General features: G+C 30.8%; 2 protein-coding genes across 2 annotated transcripts; both read left to right on the top strand.

Moving 5' to 3' along the window:
* The first annotated feature begins 3,145 nt into the window (after window positions 1–3,145).
* On the top strand, window positions 3,146–4,301 carry LOC148191533 (NDR1/HIN1-like protein 26). Its single transcript, XM_088102536.1, has one exon. The coding sequence runs from the start codon at window positions 3,494–3,496 to the stop codon at window positions 4,244–4,246; it is 753 nt and encodes a 250-aa protein (XP_087958662.1). The 5' UTR covers window positions 3,146–3,493; the 3' UTR covers window positions 4,247–4,301.
* A 2,017-nt stretch (window positions 4,302–6,318) lies between these two features.
* HSP60-3A (heat shock protein 60-3A) lies at window positions 6,319–12,888 on the top strand. The gene is made up of 17 exons (XM_088102403.1): window positions 6,319–6,472; window positions 6,642–6,773; window positions 7,087–7,246; window positions 7,709–7,884; window positions 8,208–8,303; window positions 8,385–8,489; window positions 8,964–9,050; window positions 9,142–9,231; window positions 10,232–10,312; window positions 10,482–10,550; window positions 10,639–10,716; window positions 11,249–11,344; window positions 11,431–11,530; window positions 11,658–11,761; window positions 12,061–12,166; window positions 12,267–12,345; window positions 12,539–12,888. The coding sequence occupies exons 1-17, from the start codon at window positions 6,410–6,412 to the stop codon at window positions 12,642–12,644; spliced, it is 1,728 nt and encodes a 575-aa protein (XP_087958529.1). The 5' UTR covers window positions 6,319–6,409; the 3' UTR covers window positions 12,645–12,888.
* Window positions 12,889–14,836: the final 1,948 nt, after the last annotated feature.

Below are 14,836 nucleotides of genomic sequence, written 5' to 3'. Positions count from 1 at the left end.
TTAATTTTAAAAATTATATATTTGAGTTTTATGAAAAAAGGGATATTTTATTGAAAGCGGCTAATAAGTTTTTATGGTAAAAATTAATTATCTATAAAGTGCATTGATATTTTATTCTAGTGATATAATTAAGAAAATAATTCAATGAATTATTGTTAAGAAGAAAAGTTATAATATTAGCCAAAGCGGGTTGATAACCTGGCCCGCTTGAAAGTTTGGGCCTAGGCCCAAAATCTCCAACAGAAGCCCGCGATTTTTGGTCATTGTGTTCTTGATGTTATGCAACTCCCCATCAGTCAATTGTCCATTATTTAGTGTAAAATATTATATGTGATGATGAGAATAAAATTAAAGCATAAAAATTAAAATTATTTTTCTTTAAAAACAATATGTTTGAGAAAAAAAATTCTGATTCAAGCATTTTTGTTATAAGTGAAGTAAAGCATGATTACAAATTGGTGGAATCTGTCGGATATTATTTATTCTATCTTATTGACGTCAATAGATAAAGTCTGATCTGAATTAATAAAAGTATAACATCACTAAAAAACTCTATTGGACATTAATTAAGAAAATATTAACCATGATAATAAAAGAAATAACATTTACCACTTAAAAAAACTGTTAAATATGATCATATATTCCTAGTTGTCTCAATGAAAAAAAAGTGTCAGGTTGATAAAAAAAAATATCATCAATTTATTCTATACAAAAAAAATTGATGATTTCGATAAAAAAAAAATAGAACACCTTAATGAACTTTTTTTCTGAAATAATCCTCGATTGAGATTAGTAAACCAAAATATGTAAAATTAAAATCAAATTAACACAGGATAGATGATAGTTCAGAAAAAAATCGATCTGAATAAAGATTAAAGAAAAGACATAAATATAGAATAAGAAAAATCGAAAACACGACAGCCCTTAACTTTATATGTAAAATTGAAATTTTATTTTAAAGTAATCAAATTACTTTAATAAATTTATAAAAATAATTTATTTTAAAATTTATTTGTTAAATAATATATTTTTTTCATAAAATTTATTATTTTTATTGAAAATTTACATGGTTAATTCGAGATAAATTACTCTGATCTCCGGAACAAGTGCGAGCTTTGATTTGCGAGAAAGAAAAAAGTGAACCTGCTAGTCAGTAGGAGATATTTGAATATAGGATGAGTATTTAGTTAAAGTATTTCATGTGTTATAACGTATATATGTATAACTTTTCATGAGTTTGTTAGTATGACAACAAAGAAGATAAACTCAAAATATAATAAAATATTAAAAAATATAATAATTAGATTCAGTTTATTATAATTTGGATTTTGTTCATATAATCTTAAATATCATCTTTTCCTGATTTTTGATTTTAGGGTGTTAATATTTCGTATAGATGTCACACTTGGATTCATGCTTATTAAGTTAGACTTGACAATACTAATACATTTTAGGACATAAATCCTTTGAGCTTGAAAAAATTAATAACTTTTATAGATAGATTAAGTTATTAAATAAACAGTTTATATGTTATTTTTATATTTTTGTACTTTACTTTTAGTTCTTGATCAAGTTGTATGCTCCTTTTAGCTCATAGCTGTGTTGTATTCTAACACTTATATATTACCATGTTTTTGACGTTTTATTTATACTAGAATTTTTTTTTGAATAAACTCATCATGTGACACTCATAATGTAATTGTAGTGTTTTTTAAGTGGGTTCATGGTTAAACACTTGTGTTTAAATTTATCGATTAATCACATATTTTGATACTTATGTTCGAATTTATCGAGTAATCACGGACACTAGACTTAAATTTATAGAGTAATCACATATTTGAATACTAGACTCAAATTTACTTAGTAATCATATGTTCGAATGTGACACCCGGGGAGTGATCACCGGTGCAAGAGGCACGAAGTGCAAGGGGCACAAACAAGGAGTGGCTCCTGGCAGGCTTCCAGTGGAAGAGACACATGGATGAATTCAACATACACCGGAATGAGGGATCTAGAGACTGTATAGGTATGAGACTGTATAGGTATGAGACTGTATAGGTATGAGACTGTATAGGTATGAGACTGTATAGGTATGAGACTATATAGGTATGAGACTATATACAGTTGAAGGATAGCTTAAAGGGATTGATTTGGCTACTCATATCACCAAAATGCATTTGTTTTTCGGTAGCCTAACCCATAAGAACTCCATGGTTAAACGTGCCTCGTATTGATGTGTGAGGGCAGTCAATATTTTCTGTAAGTTGACGGGACGTTACATCGAATAGTCAAATTTATACAATAGTGGTATATTCAAACTCGAGTCATAAGTTGAAACACTAGACTCATAATATGATTGCTGATAATTCCATAAGCCTAGTTACAAACACACCTCATAGGAAAGGGAGATATTAGCAGAAGATACTGACATGAATGTTAAGAGTGCTTCATCATTCTGAATTCTTAAGTCCACTTGAAAGCTTACTAGTCATCATGTCCATAGATTTCAGCTGCCAATAAACAGAAGATGAAAAACTTAAATTTAAATGAAAAGATGTAGCACAACATTATATTTTCTTTCTAATAAGGGTTCACTAAAATTCTTATTGTGTGAAACATCATGTACATGGTAAAGAGGTCAGTTAATCAAATCACTTATGCAGAATGTTTAAAAGAAATCAGCAAATTACTTATCAGTTTAACTAAAGATGAATGTATATACAACAAAGGTAGAAAACTACTATAACAAGCAATGGAAGGTATGGAATCAATTTCAGTGATAAAAAAAAAGGCAAAAAATAACAAACAGAAGGTAATGAATCAATTTGCCATTAGCTGGTTCATTACTTCTTACGTGACTTTCACTGTGTTAATGATTGATAAACAAATATGGTTCTAAGGAGGTAGAAGTAGCAAATCATCAACTTGCAACCTAATTTATTTTCAATTAATGGGGACTGCTTACCCTAGTGGGATCTTTTGTGTCTTTTCTCATCTCTATTTCTAGATTTTCAGCATTGATTTGGTAAGAAACTGAGTACCATAGATCACTTCAAATGAGGAAAAATCTCATCAATTTCAGATGTCACCACCATCAACCAACAATGAAAAACATTAGTTTCATTCAAATAGCATAAAAATAACCTATTAGTGTCCTAATTGGATAGTAGTATACTACCTTTATCAGCTTTTTGAACCATATTTTTCTTCTATTTCTTTGATGATTTGTTCTTCATTATTCTAGAAAATAAACACAACACAGTGCATGCATGCATGCATGCAGTATATCAGATATGCAGTGAGAGCGAGTGAAAGAACATTGTGTTGGAATGTTGCCGTCTCTTGTTTCTTGGTACCACACTCAACCCACCCTTCAAATTCACTATAACTGCAACTTTAAACTTTAATCCACAAATGATAAATTCACGCACTGCACAATTTTCTTGAACTTCTTTCTCCTTTGGAAACCCTAAACCTAAAAACCAAAACCGCCATGACTGATAGGGTTCATCCTTCTGCCAAAACCACCGCCAATGGCGGCCCCAAGCCAACATTCCCAGCCATAAAATCCCAACTTTCCGGCGCAAATCGCCCCACCTACCGCCCCCAACCACCCCGCCGCCGCAGCCGCGGCTGCCTCTCCACCCTGTGCTGCTACCTCTTCATGATCCTCCTGCTCCTCCTCCTTCTCATCTGCGGCGCCGGAACCGTCCTCTACTTCCTCTACCACCCACAACGCCCCTCCTTCTCCGTCACCTCCCTCAAACTCTCCTACTTCAACCTCACCTCTCCCTCCACCTTCTACGCCAAGTTCGACCTCACTCTCTCAACCACCAACCCCAACGACAAGATCCTCTTTTCCTACGACCCCACCTCCGTCTCCCTCCTTTACGACGACGCCACGATCGCCACCGCCACCATCCCCTCCTTCCTCCACCACCGGAAGAACACCACCGTTCTCGAGGCCTACGTCACGAGCACCGAGGAAGAGGTTCAGAGCGACACCGTAACGGAACTGAAGAGGAGCACGAAGGGCAAGAGCGAGGTGGCACTAAAGGTGAAGTTGGAGACGAAGGTGGAGGCCCAGATGGGTGTATTCCAAACCCCGGGCGTCGGAATCACCGTTTTGTGCGACGGCATCGACGTTTCTCTCCCCGACGGCGAGAAACCTGCGTCGGCGTCGGTAGAGAATACGGCGTGCGAAGTGGATGTGAGGTTCAAAGTCTGGAAATGGACTGTAGGATGATCAGGGAACACCAGAGGCTTGCTATATAAATACTAATATATATATATATATATATATATATATATATATATATATATATATATATATATTTGTTGTGGTTCCATTTATTTCTTTTTCTTCTCTTCTTTCCTCGATTTTTTTTCACTATGTTGTAATTTCTGATTTTCATTTATATTTTTCTGAAATTTCTCAACGATGGATGGAAGGGAAAAATTGCTTTGATATTTGTACATTTATTTCGATCATTATTTTTTACTTCTCATTAAAAAAAAGGAAAATGTTATTTGGACAACAAAAGTTTGACACAATTTTGACAACGGCGACGTGGCAGCTGTGCATTGGCTCAGTGAATTGAAAACAAACCAGAAAAAACCCAAAATACCCCTCACCCCGGTTCACTGAGCCAATGCACAGCTGCCACGTCGCCGTTGTCAAAATTGTGTCAAACTTTTGTTGTCCAAATAACATTTTCCTAAAAAAAAATATGTAAAATGATTGTAAGTATGTTAACAATGCCCTTATAAGCAACATGATTCAAATTCAGGTGTTGTGTATTATATTTTTGATTTAATTTATTTTGACAGGGATTGACTTTAAGTAAAATTAATATTAATTAGTGTTATCTTTAATACCGATAGAATTTATATATATATATATATTCTGAATGTTATTATTAAATTAGTTACTATATTATAAATGAAAAACTCAAATTCATATATATGGTGCATGACATATATCGTTATTTTCTTTTATAATACAATTTTTTTGTTTTATTAACTCGAAGTTTTATTTTTATTTAATATTATTTTGTAATAATTTTTAACTAAATTATAAATAAGAAGTATAACTGTTAATTAGAAATTATAAATAAAGAGTATAATACTTATAATGGTAAAACGGACACAATATACCACAAATAAATGCTGCTACTTTTCCTTTAAGATTCAGATAAATCGAAACATCACTTTAAATATATAATGTAAATAAATGTACAGTATTTAAAGTAATCATTTAAACTATGAATAGATAAAAACAACTTGAACAAAGAGAAATTATATTGAACTATTTATTATATCTAAGTTTGTAATACAATAATGAAAATGGAACAAATAATAACTAAACATAATATTGATTTGTGTTAGAAATATGTAAGCTTATCTAACATATACATATGACTATATATCCACCTAATATCTAGACAAACTATTTTATGACGTACATCATGCTTAAATATTTATAAAATCCACTTGGTTAAAAATGTAGAAAGGGTTATTAAAAAAACATTTTTTGTATTATTATTATTATATTAATAATGGTATAATATATTAAATTTTTTTATCAGCATAATATATTAAACTTATATGATTGTTTATTTATTTTTATTATTAAACATATTCATCATATACATTATTATAGAATCAAAACTTATAATAATGTAAAAAAAGTCTGCACTTTGCTCACGGAATATTGTTACAAAAATTTAATAAATAAGTAATTTTATTATGTAATATTGTATGGACACAATTATAACATATGACTATATATTGAATAGTAATATAAAAATTGTAATTATCAATATGATTACTTAGGCAAAGAGAATAATGAGGCTATTTTTTATATTTTGACGATTCAATTTTATTTCCATATTCTGACTTGCAATTCTTTTATTTTAATCTTTGTAATTTATTACTATTTTTTAAGTGATGAGTTGTTTGACATAATAATAAGCTAGTGACTAGAGTTAAAAATAACAGCTCGACCCCTTTATTACATTTATTTTTTAATAATTTTGAAAAATACTTTTATGAATGTAAAAAACAATATTTTTGAGAAGTATTTTTTCTCTCTTTATATTTTAGAAGTAATTTTTTTTCGTAACATGTTAGAAGATATTTTCTTTCAATATATCTTTATTTTCTTAAAATTCTTGAAAATAGTTTAAAAAAATACGAACACAATGGAGTGTAATTAGTAAACAGGGGTGTCTAATAGAAGGAACAAGTTTCTTATTAGGTTGGGCTGTGTAACAGATTAAGGTTAGAGTATAAGGAGTTTTCCAGAACCAAACAAAAGCTTAAACCCTCTGCAAAGCCCTACTTATTCCATTGGTTGCCATTTCTGATTTCATTTCCAAATCAATTGTTGCTGCAAACTGCAACTGCAATGTATCGATTAGCTAGAAAAGTAGCTTCTTCTTCCATTGCTTCTCCCTCCGCTAAGAACCTCGTAATTACTTTTCCCTTATTCTTTGCTTTGCTAATGTAGTGGTTCTGCATATTCAATATAGACATTGATTTGTTTTTTTATATCATTATAGTACATAGTTTCTTAAAAGGGTGTCAGTAATCTAACAGGGACAGTGACAGAGGAATGATGACTTGATTTTTGGTGACAGGTATATGGTAGGTTGTTGTCGAGCAGAAATTTTGTGAGCAAAGATATCAACTTTGGGGTTGGGGCTCGTGCTGCAATCCTCCAAGGTGTAACTCAGGTGGCTGATGCTGTGAAAGTAACCATGGGACCCAAGGTAATACGTACACTCATATATGTGTTGCTCATTTAGTATAACTGATACGGTTGCTATGGCCTTATTTTGTTGTTGAATTCAATTTTGCCAACATGTCTCTAACTTGTCCTTTTGGTAGTTCGTTGTTCGCTAGTATGGAATTTGGATGACAAGTTTGGATGCTTTAATAGATATATGTAATCTTTTTGTGGTTCAAACTTATTCATTATTTGTTGTTTGTAAGGAGTCTGGGTGACAAAGCTTGACTAGACAAGTTGATGTGATGAAGCGTAACTTTCTTGTTTTCTCTTCTGTTTTCAATTGGTTGAATCAGGGTCGCAATGTGATAATTGATAGAAGCCGTGGGAATCCCAGGATCACGAAGGATGGTGTGACTGTGGCTAGAAGTATCAAATTTAAAGACAAAGAAAAAAATATCGGTGCTGATCTTGTCAAGCAGGTGGCCAAGGCTACCAACACTGCTGCTGGAGACGGTGATTACTTTTCTTCCAACTCGAATCTTTTATGTCGAAATTATCCCATCATTGTTCATTGAGTTTTTGATTTTCCCTGATAATATTGCTTCATTATAAGTTCTCTGAAAGAATCTTTTGGGACCCAAGAATTGCAATTTTTTTCAATATCAGGGTAATTAACAGATACTTGTCTAGAAATAACTCATCGACCAGTAGTCCCTGATGATGGTTTTGTTAAGCAGATTTGATATATAACTTGCTTAAAGGTCTTAACAAACAAATGAGAAAAATATATAATTAAGAAGATCTCAAATACCCAATGGTGGTTATTACTCTTTGATTAAATTTCTTAAATTAATACCCTATTTTATTCTAGATGGAAAACTTAGAGAGCGAGCATAGTTATATTTGCCTTTATCTATTCCTTTTTATGAAACCATTCATGTATCTTACAAGTCCATGCTTCTTCTTTGATTTCAGGTACAACTTGTGCAACTGTTTTGACTCAGGCAATACTCACAGAAGGATGCAAATCAATTGCTGCTGGCGTGAATGTTATGGACTTACGTAATGGAATAAATAAGGCAGTTGATGCTGTAATTACTGACTTGAAAAGCAGAGCATTGATGATAAGCACACCAGAAGAGATAACCCAGGTGCATTTTGGTTAAGAAAACTGTTTTAATGTCTGTTGCTTCCCTCCTATATTAATTATAGGTGCATAGGCATTGAATATTTTTGGCATTAGTTACACTTTATTTATAGAAGAAACTATATTGCCTACTTATCTTATAAATTAATTTTCATTATACCAGTTATATTTTGTTTATTAATTATATGCGCATAGGCATAGGCATTGAATAATTTTGGCATTAGTTACACTTTATAGAAGAAACTATGTTGCTACTTCCTGATGGATAAATTAATTTTCTTTATGCCAGTTATATTTTGTTTATTGTTATTCATTTCTGACTAGTAGGTTGGAACTATATCTGCAAACGGGGAGCGCGATATTGGAGAATTGATAGCAAGGGCAATGGAGAAAGTTGGGAAGGAGGGAGTCATTACTGTTGTTGTAAGCAATGATGCTCATTTTTGTGAACTTATTACGTGACACAGTTTTGGTTCAGGGTATCTATAATTTTAAAAATTTTAGGATGGGAATACTTTGGATAACGAGTTGGAAGTGGTGGAAGGAATGAAGTTAACCAGAGGCTACATATCTCCTTATTTTATTACTGACCAGAAGACCCGCAAATGTGTAAGCACAAAATTATTCTTTGTCACATATGTAATATGTCAAAAATTCTCAGAAAATGAAGTAGCATGTTGTATTACAGTAGATCAACCTTGATTTTCATCTGATGGTGTAATTTTTTTTAACAAATGTTCTCTTATTTCTGGTGTATGTATTTATGTTTGTGAAGTTTACTTTGTCTACCACCTTTGGTTTGTCAAAGTAGTCTTTCAGTTTTTCTATCTTTCTATCATGTAGTCATTGGTAGGAACATATGGTTCTGTTAATTTCTCCAAAACCTACTTTCATTTTTGAAAGTATTTTTTTTTTGGATATTTGTTATTAATGGCTTCATGCTAGGCTATTGATTTAATTTGACAAAAGTGTCGTGGTTTTATTTAAACACGATGCACATAATTCAAATAAAAAACTTCAATCAATTTGGTTAACTTCATTAGATGTATGTTATATTGACAGCATTCATTTTGATTTTGTTAGGAATTGGAGAACCCCTTTATTCTTATCCATGACAAGAAAATTTCAGACATGAATTCACTGCTGAAAATACTGGAGCTTGCCGTAACGGTGGATAAACTATTCCTGATTCAGCATGCTCATTTTCATTTGCAATTTCACCATTCTCATTATTTACTTTTACTATTTTATTGTTAATCAGAAAAAAAGACCACTCCTAGTTGTTGCTGAAGATGTAGAGAGTGATGCACTAGCTATGCTCATACTCAACAAGCATCATGCTGGGCTTAAGGTGATCGATATCACAGCTCTTTGCCTTAACTGAATTGTTTAAAAAGAAAACTGAACTGAATTGTTATATTAGTTTAGTTTTTAAAAGTATAATTGTTTCTAAGTGAACCCATTGAACTAAACTGGATTGTAACTTATGAGTTTAGAAAATATACTTTAATATAAAATTTCTATTGGTAATAATTCAAACAATTAATATAGTTCTAGCAATTCAAAACAATTTATACTAGTTCAATTTGATTTAGTTCACTCAAACCGTGATTGTATTCAATTCATTTACATTATTATCAATTCAGTTCTATTGATCCACTTTTAAAATTTAACTTAGTTTTAGAATAGTTTAGTTCAATTTATTCATTTTGCCCAACCCTACTTCCTACAAGCTTAATTTGCTTTCATGTGTTGTTTTCCTGTCCCTTTATCTTCCATTTTGTTTCCCTCCATTTTATGTTGGGTTTTAATTTTACTTGAGGATTAGTGTTGCGTAGATAGAGCAACAAACTAAAGACAATACCACCCATCTGCAAGTGGCTACATAAAGTTAGTTCAAACTGTGCATTGCCTGTTTACTGTCATTACATCCAGAGTCCCTTGAAAAATGTTCCAAATTCCCTTTTGAAAAGTGTCCTAAATTCCCAAGATTTCATTTAACTTTAGAAATGATAAGATTTTATTTATAAATGCGTATGCATAAATTAAATGAGCGGACACGCATTAGATTCTCAAGTCCTACCTATTTATCAAAAACATATAGTCAACTTTTAGTATATGTAGAAGAATTTTGGTTACTAAAAGTGAATTTTCTTGTAGTAGTTTTAAAGCGTTTGTATCTGGTGCATGCTTTCTTTTTCTTGTTTGCATGTTTGTTTAAGGTAAGTATTATTTATGTATTTGTGAAATGGCTTATGGGCATGACCTTAATATGACAAGCTATTTGGAATTTTATTTCGTGTATATCTTTGTTTTCGTTTTTCTGTAACTTCAAGTTTCTTGTACTTTAGGTTTGTGCCATAAAAGCTCCTGGTTTTGGGGACAATAGAAGGGCAAATCTAGATGATCTTGCAACTCTTACCGGAGGAGAGGTTATTTTCTATCCAGATTTTATTTGTCAGATAGTGCATTTGGGTTCCCATCGGGTGCCTTGTTTTTACTTTTCAAGATTTTAATAACAACTCCTCTATTCAAGATCTAGCAATTGAGACTACAGCTTGTTGTATGTTATGAAAAAGATTATGATGAATTTGAAAACAGGTGATCACAGAAGAGCGTGGTTTGTCCCTTGATAAAGTCCAATCAGAAATGCTTGGCACTGCAAGAAAGGTATGTGGCTTGAACCAAGTACCAAGATAAGTAATATTTGGTTCTTCAAACTATTATATAGTATATAATCTATTATAATGTGCAACAGGTTACTGTCACCATTGATGACACTATTGTTCTACATGGTGGTGGGGATAAGAAGGCCATTGAAGAGAGATGTGAACAAGTATCTTTTCTTTTGAAATATTACATTTTTATCTGAACACAATTTATTTTCAAGTATTCTAAATCATTCATAATTTATATATATATATATATATATATATATATATATATATTCTTTTTTTTTTTCTCTAATTAATTTTAATGAAATAATTACCTAGTTGATTCTCTAAGCATGCATATGGAGCACTTTTTCTTTGCTATGTTTATCCTATTTCCCACATACATACTCATGGCAATAATGTTTTATGTTGTAGTTGTTTTCTTATAGATTTCATAACCGTTATTACATGTTTAGTGTGCTCATGCCATTCAGTGTTTTGTGCATAACGAAATGTTTCTAAAGTTGCGGCTATATAGATCGAGTGATGTCCGTTCTTAGATTTTAAAATTATTTCAGTCTTAAAAAGTTGACATGTCACGACAATATTTGTCGTTTGCCACTGTCTAGATTGTCTTCATGTGGCTTATGGTAAAGAATTGTTGAATTAGTATAATAATCATAGGATGTTTAATTATAATAATTCTTTTTGTAGCTACGGACGGCTATGGAAAGTAGTTCTGCCGTGTTTGATAAAGAAAAAGCACAGGAACGACTATCGAAACTATCTGGTGGTGTAGCTGTTTTCAAAGTTTGTCACTCATCCTAAAAATTACTAGTCTATAATGATTAATTTATATTCATTACCTCACATGGAAGATGCAACTAAATCTTCAGGTTGGAGGGGCTAGTGAGGCCGAGGTTGGGGAAAGGAAAGATAGAGTAACAGATGCTTTAAATGCCACTAGAGCAGCTGTGGAAGAGGGAATTGTTCCAGGTAATTCATGTTTTCCTTCTTTCTGATGGGATAATAAGTATAAGGAGGAGAATGAAATTGTGGTGGTATTCTCATTCCCAGAACAATCGTTCACCTATAAAAGTTAAGATGTAATTGTTTGAACTAGGTGGTGGAGTCGCTCTCTTATATGCTACCAAAGCCTTGGATAACCTTCAAACTAAAAATGAGGATGAGAAAAGAGGAGTACAGATTATTCAGAATGCACTCAAGGTAATTCCTTTTCTGCACCTACTTTATATGGTTGCATAAAGCATTGTTCTCTTGTAGATTATGACATTTTTAGTTGTCTGGTAGTTTTTCATCAGAAAATGTTTTTGACACTAATGTAGTACCACCTGACAGCTCACTTTTAAGGGTTTTGGTCATTAAAAAAGTTAATTCTTTTATTTGTAAAAAGAGAGAGATTAAAGGGTAAAAAAGTGGAGATAAAGTGTGCGTAAAAAATTGTTGGATGTTAAAATAATATTACTCTTTTTCATCTTTCTGACAATGCATGTTATTTATCATAGGCGCCTACATCTACAATAGCTTCCAATGCTGGTTTTGATGGTGCTTTGATCCACAGTAAATTGTTGGAACAAGATGATCATAATTTAGGTTTTGATGCCGCCAAAGGTTTGTAATCATTTTGCATATATAAAGTGACAGTAAAATCCATGAATGATTGTTTTAAGTTATTTCTTTATGCTTAGTTGGTGCTTATTCTGTAAAGCAGGTGTCTATGTTGATATGGTAAAGGCTGGAATAATAGATCCTCTTAAGGTCGTTAGAACAGCTTTGGTAGATGCAGCCAGGTAAAACATTACGTCTCATGCATTTTCTGTATATAGTATTGTAAAAGCTTCACGAATCAGAGGTTGTTTTATGAAGTGATAAAGTTTGAACCTTAAATTAAAAACCAAGGGTGAATACAAACCATGTTGCATTGCAAGACACACATTATTATTATAAATATTATTTTGATTTGACTATTTTTTTCTCATGCAGTGTTTCATTGCTACTGACAACAACCGAGGCAGCTGTGGTGGATAATCCCCATGACAAAAATAAACCTCCTAGTCGAGTGCCAGATATGGATGATTTGGACCTCTAACCTGCTTCACCAAATTATGAAAATATTATTTTTTTGTACCAATATTGATTTTGCTCTTGCCTCTAAAGCCAAATCATGAAAATATTGTTTTTTGTATCAATATAGATTTTGCTCTCCCCTCTAAAGAGTGTGGCTGAGGTTGAGTTATAAACTATATTTAAATTTAAATTATAAAGATCAATGTAGGATAACGTGTAATGTTGAGATAACGGTATTGTTCAATTTTGAAGTTTTGGTTTTATAACCTTAGAAAGATATTAAAATATTGGAAAAAGAATATATGTATTTTAACTGAGGTAACGTTTTTAACCTGCAAATAGATATTAAAATACCGGTAGATAATAAATACGGTGAAAACTTATAAAATGATATTTTAAAAATAATAACAGTTTAAAAGTAATAAAACTTATTTATTTTGATATTAAATAGTTATAATAATAATTATGATTGGAGAATTGAATTTGTAGATTAATTATGACCAGTTCTTCTATTTGAACAGATTAACTTTTCAAGTAAATTGGTTTCTGTTGGTGTTTTTAACGTATATTTTAATTATATTTGTGGTTCGTAGGAGCGGGTAAGTTAAATACTATAATATATATAATAAAATAATATATATAATGTTTATTATAAATAAGGTTTTCTGCATCCATATCTCAAAGGTTGTGTAAAATATCTAAAAATTAATGTTTTATTTGGTAATGAAAAAAAGGGGAAGAAAATAGTTAAAAAAGAAAATACAGTTAAATAAATAAAATATAAAATATATAATTAAACAAATAAAGTGAAAATAGTAATAATAATTATAATTTATTTTATAAATAATAAATATTAAATAAATATATATATATATATATATATATATATATATATATATATATATATATAATCAATGTAATATTATAGAGTATCTCTAATAAAAGATTATTGATTATGTTAATGGATAATAAATGCTTGTATAAGAAATTTTCTTAAGTAATAAAAGTTTGATTTCTTCATTCCTTGTCGTAATTGTGCTCATACTTTCCAAAATCATTGGATTTCTTTATTTCTTCTTTTGTTGTTCTATGTACGAACGTCTCAATTGGGTGCTCGTTTTTTAAAGTGTATCAAAATGGTCCTTAATTTTGAAAATTGATATCAATTGAGTCCTTTCCGTTAAGTTGGCTGGAAGACGTTAAAAAAATTGATGAGTGGATGCTGAGATGACGAACGAACGCTCGTCCACCAGGGAACGAACGCTCGTCCACCAGCGAACGAACGCTCGTCCACCAGAGAACGAACGCTCGTCGACCTCTTACTGCTGGACGACCGTTCGTTCCACACTGGACGACCGTTCGTTCGGTGGTCGACGAGCGTTCGTTCGCTGATGGACGAGCGTTCGTTCGCTGATGGACGAGCGTCCGTTCGTCATCTCAGCATCCACTCATCAATTTTTTTAACGCCGTCCAGCCAACTAACGGAAAGGACTCAATTGATATCAATTTTTTCAAAATTAAGGACCATTTTGATACACTTTAAAAAACGAGGACCCAATTGAGACATTCGTACATAAATAGGGATGTAGTAAAGGATTAAACCTTCAATTTAATAACAATTTGACAACTCTACAATAATTATAAAAAAATATTTTTTTTTATATTTGTAAAAGAAAAGTGAAAAATAATAAAAATAGTGTTTAATGGGTGTTAAAAGAATTTGGAGGATAAAATACCGATAAATTTTAGAAATTTCATTTTGAGAACTTACAAGAAAAGTTGATAACATTTAATATTTATTTAGAGAAAGAATAAAAATAATAAATTTATAAAATATATGAAATAATAACATGGACTAAAAATAATATAGATTATCTCATAAATAAATATGCAAATTTTAATTTATAAGTTAGTTTTATAATATTAAATTAAATTTAAAATTTACTTTTTAAAATATTATCATAATCATCCAAAACCTATTTTAAAAAAGTTTAACATTAATTAGATTTATTATGTAACTAATTGTCGAATAATTATCAAATCATTCATTAATTTTATAAAATCTTAATATAAAAAATGTGTTTAAAATCTACATCAATAATAAATAAAATAAATTTAAAATATATAAATAAATATAATTAAATTCTCATTTATAAATTTATTTTATAAAATTAAATTAAACTTTAATATTATTTCTTAATAGAAAAAAAAAAC

Source organism: Vigna umbellata, chromosome 11 (genome assembly GCF_029865625.1).
Source record: "Vigna umbellata cultivar VRB3 chromosome 11, Vumbellata_1.0, whole genome shotgun sequence".
In the NCBI taxonomy this organism is placed as follows: domain Eukaryota; kingdom Viridiplantae; phylum Streptophyta; class Magnoliopsida; order Fabales; family Fabaceae; genus Vigna; species Vigna umbellata.
Note: the sequence above shows the minus strand (reverse complement) of the source record. Positions and strands in the feature narration are given on the sequence as shown.